The sequence below is a fragment of the Portunus trituberculatus genome, unplaced genomic scaffold (assembly GCF_017591435.1).
Source record: "Portunus trituberculatus isolate SZX2019 unplaced genomic scaffold, ASM1759143v1 PGA_scaffold_312__1_contigs__length_59271, whole genome shotgun sequence".
Classification (NCBI taxonomy): Eukaryota; Metazoa; Arthropoda; class Malacostraca; order Decapoda; family Portunidae; genus Portunus; species Portunus trituberculatus.
The window spans coordinates 1-7,500 of NW_025541480.1; the positions used below are offsets into that span (position 1 = coordinate 1).

The window sequence follows — 7,500 nt, forward strand, 5'->3', positions numbered from 1 at the left end:
CACATCAGTTAAACCTGTGGCCGCAACACTGCATTAAACAGCTTAATTAGTCTTATATCGGGGGCCGTAATGTCCAGGGTCATCTCTCTCTCTCTCTCTCTCTCTCTCTCTCTCTCTCTCTCTCTCTCTCTCTCTCTCTCTCTCTCTCTCTCTCTCTCTCTCTCTCTCTCTCTCTCTAACGGTTTGGTCCATTTCAGGAATGCATGCGTAAGAAATATTTGCTTCATAACAATCAGTTGTAGTTACTTTGCTTATGTGCAAAATTTAAATACTAAAATTCTTAGTACTGTTGCCTTATGTTAATACCTTTTTAGTATAATTTTACTGCACAAATTTTGATGAACTCAGAATTGAATAATGGTATCTTTATTTCATTAGATGATTTTAACAGTCACAATTTCTACGTTATTCGTGATGCTGTTTTAGTGATGAAGTCATGATCAAAGTTTTTTCCTTCATATAGGTACGCTTTTATTTATTTTTTATTTTTCTATTTAATTAATTTGACAAATGTATGATCCTAGAGTTTTGTAATTAGGTACATATTGATCCGTAGAATAATATGTATGTACTAGTGGTTAGCGCGACTGACTCACTCAGGAGGTACCGGGTTCGATTCCCGCGAAAGGATGGATAAAAATAGCTGGGCAATTTTTCCTCCACACCCTAAGCTTCTGTCCACCCAACAGTAATGGGTAGTTGTGACACCGTTTCCTGGTAAGGTAAGCTGTGGTAGCCACGATGTCACAGTAGCCCTGTGTTCCGAGGTGTTGGATTCAATCCACCACAGGCTCAAAGGCCAATGAGAAGGGAGATGAGCGCTCGTGGCTACGTACGCACTGCAACAGCGTATGCCCCCAACTTTACCTTTACTAGGATATGACTAATATCAGAATCTATCCATTTTTTTTACACATTTTGTAGCATGCTAACGTACTTGCGCAGATATTCTACCACCAAGCGGAGCGGGATCGCTTCTCAGAGAGAAGGAAATTCCAAGGACCACGTACTGTAAACGGGTGACACACTGGGAAATTTTGGGAGTTTACTTCAGGTACGGTTGTAAACAGTGCTTGATTGCATATATATATATATATATATATATATATATATATATATATATATATATATATATATATATATATATATATATATATATATATATATATATATATATATATATATATATATCACATTGGCCAGAATGTTTGCCGCGGTGTTGCTGCAACAAGGAGTGTTGCAGCTTCCTCCTCATCATCATCTTCAATGTCCTATTGGTGACTTGGTGTTCTGAGACGGAGAGTGGCAATTCAAGCATAGTAGAAGGTGTGATGTTCTTTCGCAGTGTTGGCAGGCGAGTGAACCTGTCTTGCACTGATAGGAAGGGTAGCCAAGGCGAAGTCTGTGAACATCAGCCCTGACTTTAGATGTGTGTTGGTGGAAGTGCTGTGGGTTTATAACAGTCTCTGGCGTACCAGATTGCAGAGGGTGAGCCCCGGGCGGCTTTTCTTTGAGTGTTTTTATGGAGACGTAATGTGTTGGCTCTGATTGTGCGTTTGACTTGTGCCATGCTTGAGATAGTGATTGGGTCTGCGATGGTGGTGGCGGCTTAGCTGAGCATCACAAGATCATTATTGTATAGCATGGCCCGGAGTCCATGTGAGTGTGATCCTTGCCCTTGCTACACAGGGTCTCAGGTGATGGATGCTCTGAGCAGCCGCACGTTGTCTTGGCCACTTAGGAGGAATTTCCAGCCATGGAGTCCGTGGCGATAAGGGCGCTGTGTGCCGTGGTGGTGTATGTGTATTTTGATGGCTAGTTCCGCTCTCAGGAGGCGCCACAGAGAGACGCCACTGGAGTGTAGTGCCTTCGGTGACGAGGGCCGCTCTGAGCTCCCAGGCCTGATCTCAGAGCCATCCATATGATTGTCGTGTGTGTGTGTTAGATGTGTTAGGTTGACTCCGCCTAACAGCAAAGGGTGAAGGGTCGACTCTCAAGGAAAGCAATCACTTGAGATGGTTAAAGGGGACTCCATGGACGCTGCGTATAGTCCTCTGTTTGCTGTCTTTATATCTGATGGTGTCTGTAACTCCACATGATGTCACAGCTTGCTGAGCCCATGATGTGTACGGAAGAGGTGAGGTCTTGTCCGAGATGGAGAAGACCTTTCCTGGAGCATGTACGTGCAGAAGCAGCCATTTTTGCTGATGAGTATATATATATATATATATATATATATATATATATATATATATATATATATATATATATATATATATATATATATATATATATATATATATATATATATATATATATATATATATATATATATCACTGTCAGTTCACATTAATGCATCACAATTCCCTTACTCTAGAATTGTAGGAAAGTATATGAATACCATACTAACAAAATGAGTGGCACTGGTCTTCATGTATGTTCAATGTGTTCCTTTGAGAGTTATGAATTCAGGAGATTTAAATCTCATGAATTGCGAATGCACAGAAACAGCCCGGATTTTAAAATTTCATGTTGCTATGAACCCTGTGCATATTCAACGAAAAGCTGGAATGCCTTTAAAATGCATGCATCCAGGTATCACACTGAAAGAAACACAAACTTGGATGCAGATAACCCGCTAGCTGCAGTTGTAGACTTTTCTTTTAATGATCCAATGATCGAGACTTTAGTAGACAAAGATGCAAGTAGTTTCAATGTAACAGAAATAAAAAATGCAGAATTTGCTCTCAAACTAGAGACAGCACAAAATTCCACAGGTGTCCATTGATACTATAATAGAGCATACATCCCAATTGATTTCACATCACATTTCAGAAGTAGTTAACAGTGTTAAGACTCATTTACAACCAAAACTGTCATCTGAAGACTTGAACTTTGTAAACGGATTTATTAAAGATGTTAAACTTAGTAATGTTGAGAATGAATACAACAGAAAAAAGTACTACACCAATTATTGTAACCTCGTACAACCACAGGAAGTACTCCTAGGAACAGAGTTTAAAGCTGTTAAAGGACACTTAAGAGAAGTGAAGAGGTATGGATATTGCATTCCGTTGCACGAAACTCTGCAGGCTTTAATTAATCTCCCTGAAATAAATGCAGCAGTTTCGACTCCACATTACTCGGAATCCAGCATGATGAAGGATGTGTGTGATGGAGCGTACATGCGTACACATCCATTGTTTAGAAAGGACCCAAATGCTCTTGCCATAATTCTGAATCACGATGACATGGAAGTTGCTAATCCCTCGGGAGTCATGTTAAAAAATAAACTGGCAATGTTTTATTTTTCTCTTGTGAATATTCCACCGCAGTTTCGTTCCAAGTTGGCAACCATTCAGCTAGTTGCTATAGCTAGAAGTAGGGACCTTAAAAAACATGGAGTTGACAAGTTATTGGAAAATTTTGTTTCCACACTGAATGAATTGCAAAGCAAAGGAATCAAATTCAAGGTAGGCACATCAGAACGTCTCATGTATGGAGCTTTAGTAATGGCGCCATGACACCCTTGCAGCTCAGTGGATAGGGGGGGGCTTTAAAGAAGGAGTAGGCTTTGCAGTGAAACCATGCAGAACTTGTAAAATAACACAGACTGAGGCAAGGACACAATTCTCTCTTGAATCGAGAGAACGAACCCTGGTAAAACTCAATGAAAAACTTGAAAATCTTGAGTTGGTAAGTCAAAAGTCTAAAGAATACTGGAGTAAAATCTGGGGCATTAAATCAAAAAGTGTGTTGTGCAGGATAAACGAATTTCCCTTGAACAAGTGCCTTGTTCATGATCCAATGCACATTTTAACTGAAGGAATTGTTCCCTATGAAACAGCAATAATGTTACATGAATTCATTTTTGTAAAAAATTATTTCACACTTGATTACTTGAATAATCAAATAGACAGCTTCCCTTATAGTTATTTGGATAAATTCAACAAACCTGAACACATAGAACGAAAGAACTTACTAGACAAAAAGCTGAAGCAAACCTCAGCTTCAATGTTGACAATGTGCTATATTATGCCATTCTTAATTGGTGAGAAGGTGAGGGAAGACGATGAGCAATGGAAGAATTTTTTTACGAATTATTCAAATAACAATACTGGCCACTTCCCCAAATGCAGATCTTGATACTGTGGGCCAACTAGACCAGCTTGTTAGCAGCCATCACTATAAATTTCAAGAACTTTATCCCACAGAATCCATCACACCAAAGTTTCATTACTGTTTGCATTTGTCAAATCTGATTAAGCAATTTGGTCCAGGTCGTAATCAGTGGTGCCTGCGCTTTGAAGGAAAACGTGGATTTTTCAAACAAAAAAAAGTGGCATAATTTTAAGAATTTACCAAAATAAATGGCTGATTTTCATCAGAAGTACATGTGCTACAGAATGTTAGGCTCTAGTCCGATGCTTTTGGATCATGCAGTAAATTTCCTTTATTCAGGCGATTTAGTGAAAAATGGTAGCGTAATAGATATTGAGAAGGATCTTCCAGGATTGAAAGAACAGTGTCTGAATTTATTCACAAAGCACCATTTGAATACTGCATATCCACTAACAGGTTACATATCACCTGAAGTTTGCCTTCATGGGCACACCTATAAACCTGGAATTATTTTGCATCTTAATTATGTAGAAGGTGTTCCAACTTTTGGTCTTGTGCTTCAAAACCTCATACATGACAGCATGAAGTTTTTCATATTGGAAAACTTGATTACTTCAGGATTTGATGGCCATTATAATGCATATGTTTTGAAAGCTACTGGAAATAAAGTAGTACAGAGTTTTATTGATATTGAAAACAAGTGGCCTTTGAGTGTATACCATGTCAACAATGAAATGTATGTTACTAACCGATATTGTCACTTTGTTGAATTTATATAGACCTATGGTAACAGTCATGAGCATGACGTTACACTGCATCATAGGAGAAGGAAAACTCTGATATAAAACCACCTGCTGCTTTATAGGTTGTGTCTACATATTTAAGGCTGTATCACACGTGCACATTTTCCTGCGACATCGTGTTGTGCAACATCATTTCCGACGACCTGCCGTCCTCGGAAATTATCAAAGACCGTCGTTTATTTTTCTGCGACTACAACAATTAAACAATTGTCTTTGATAATTTCCAAGGATGGCAGGTCGTCGTAAATGTTGTCGCAGGAAAATGTGCCTGTGTGATATGGCCTTAAGATGAATTGTAGGAGAAGGATCACTCTATTAAACAAATAATTAAGTGAGGGGACAGGATCCCCTACACTGTATGGTCTCCCAGAAACAGTGGGCACACCACACACAGAGAGTGGAGTGTATAGACACCCTTAAAACCACTAGATTGCGCCCTCTCTGGGGTGTACCCTTTTGGCCTAGGTATATAGATGGATGGATTGTAACAAACTAATGAAAAAAAGTAAAAAAGATAAGAAAAAACATGGAAGGGCAATTTAACCTAAACCTATCGGAATTATTAAACGCTTCATATCAGTCAGTATCTATGATGCATTTGTGTGTTCCATTGTGTGAAGCATATATGTATGTATGCATATATGTCAAAACTGATTTACAACTGTCTCAACTTTATTCCTAAAAATGCTCCAGAATGCCAGTTTTCCGTATTTGGTGTGCTGATCGCATCATAAGGAAATCGGTTGTGTCAGTAGCAGAAATTGAAGAACTAAAGAAAAAAAGGTAAGAAAATTTATGCATGTGCAAGTAATCTGCAATGTTTATTTTTCTTTATTTCTTTCCAGATACTTCCTTGACGCTATTCAATAACAGATTGGCTTCCAGACGTCCTTTTATCAAAACTTTTATTTCATCAGATAGTCTTTGTCCCCAACTATTACTGTATATCAAGGTTCCCTTATTTTTGTATTATTTAGTGGGGTTTTCTGTGTATTTTAGAAACGTAATGATGGACACCCATATATGCAACTGCTCTGCCCATTTTGCGTATAAATAGTTTTCAACAGTTTTTCTTTCAACAGCAACACAAAAACTCGGTTTGGAGTTGGTAGGACCTACGAAGTTAGTTCTAGAGAAATGTGGTACAGAAGTGGACGACGATGAGGTGTTGGAAGAAATTGCTGATGAAGTCTTACTATTGTTGGCTGATGGAGAAACTTATACACCATCTGTAGCTCAGCAAATACCTGACTCTACTCGAAGTTTGGTAACATGTACTACAGGCGATGTACTTCAACCCAGCAGGAGTGCAAGTGACAACGAAAAGGCAAGCACAAGTTCAAGTGAGACAGAGGCATATGCCAGTCACAAATCATGTAACACATTATGTAAGTACGTCATAACGTTTTTCATTGTAAAGAAAGATATGTTCCTCACTGAAATAGATGACCACACAGCTTGTTTTAGTAATATTTAGAATATGGTCTCTTGTTAAAGTTGAAGCTTTTATAGGAACATACTTCCATCAATAAATTTTATATTTAGTTAGAGGGAAGCATTACTTTACAGGTAGTTTTAACTTGTTGTTCTGTCAAAAGCCGAGTCTACAAGCACCATGACATGACACAATTAGCAACTTTTATGCTTGCTTTATTGCAGCATTGCCTCTGCCAGAACTCTCACGGGCAACCCGAGATGACTTACAACAGGGAGATAAATCAAGACGGGTCTTGTTGCAGCTGATAGAAGAATCCAAGAACTACTACATGAAGTATTGCCCTCTGCTTGATGAAAACCCTTAAGCTACGGTTACACTAGCCACTGCTACCCCTGGGCCCAGCCTTGGGCCTGGGACGGAGGCCAGCCTTATGCCTGGATTTACAAGGCAAGTGGTTACACACAGCCCAGCCCCAGTCCTGGGCACTCTTGATCTTGATTTTGATACTTGGTGCGCCGATCTAAACAAAGCGCATCAGACCTCAAGATGGCTTTTCTAGGAGACTATATATGGCCTCTTGTGGCCACGCAATGGACTTTTCAACAAAAGCCATGTTTAAAACCTTGCCCTGCAGCGTGTGTTTGTTTACATCTGAGGATTTCCCAGGTCAAGCGAGGGATGATGTTTTCTAATAATTTGTGTGCAGCTAATTATAACTAATCATGCATGAAAATAAATAAATTGCATATATAGTGATATAATATCTAGATATTTTATTATTTAGGAAAATTTGGGTTTAGTTGTTTGCGTGAATAATATAGTCTCTTAGTTTCTAGTGGTGTGCCCAGGCCTAGAGCTGGGGAGAAAACGGTCTGGCGCGTCCACTCAACTTTGCCCTGGGCTGGGCGATTTAGCCAGGGCTGGGCGCCCAGCCCCGGCTAAATCGCCCAGCCCAGGGTATCAGTGACTAGTGTAACCGCACCTTTATGCGGCATACAAGATTATTGGAGAGAAGATGTTAGCTGCTTACCCTAGTATCGAGAGGGAAGGGAAACATAAATGGGTAAGATTTTTTTTCCTTTTTAATCTACAATACACACTTCCTTCATAAATGTCCACTTTCAATGAATTCTTAC

The 7,500-nt window shown here is 39.3% G+C and overlaps 1 protein-coding gene and 1 long non-coding RNA gene across 2 annotated transcripts in view; both read left to right on the top strand.

Moving 5' to 3' along the window:
- The first annotated feature begins 5,290 nt into the window (after nt 1-5,290).
- Nucleotides 5,291-7,188, top strand: LOC123500492. Its single transcript, XR_006673342.1, has 3 exons — nt 5,291-5,709; nt 6,009-6,314; nt 6,586-7,188. It is a non-coding gene; the product is annotated as an uncharacterized LOC123500492 (long non-coding RNA).
- A 183-nt stretch (nt 7,189-7,371) lies between these two features.
- LOC123500493 overlaps nt 7,372-7,500 on the top strand; it is an 867-nt gene continuing 738 nt past the window's right edge. The window contains exon 1 of the mRNA XM_045249200.1: nt 7,372-7,427. Within this exon, the coding sequence (XP_045105135.1) occupies nt 7,380-7,427 (48 nt within the window). The 5' untranslated portion in view covers nt 7,372-7,379. The remainder of the gene's footprint in view (nt 7,428-7,500) is intronic.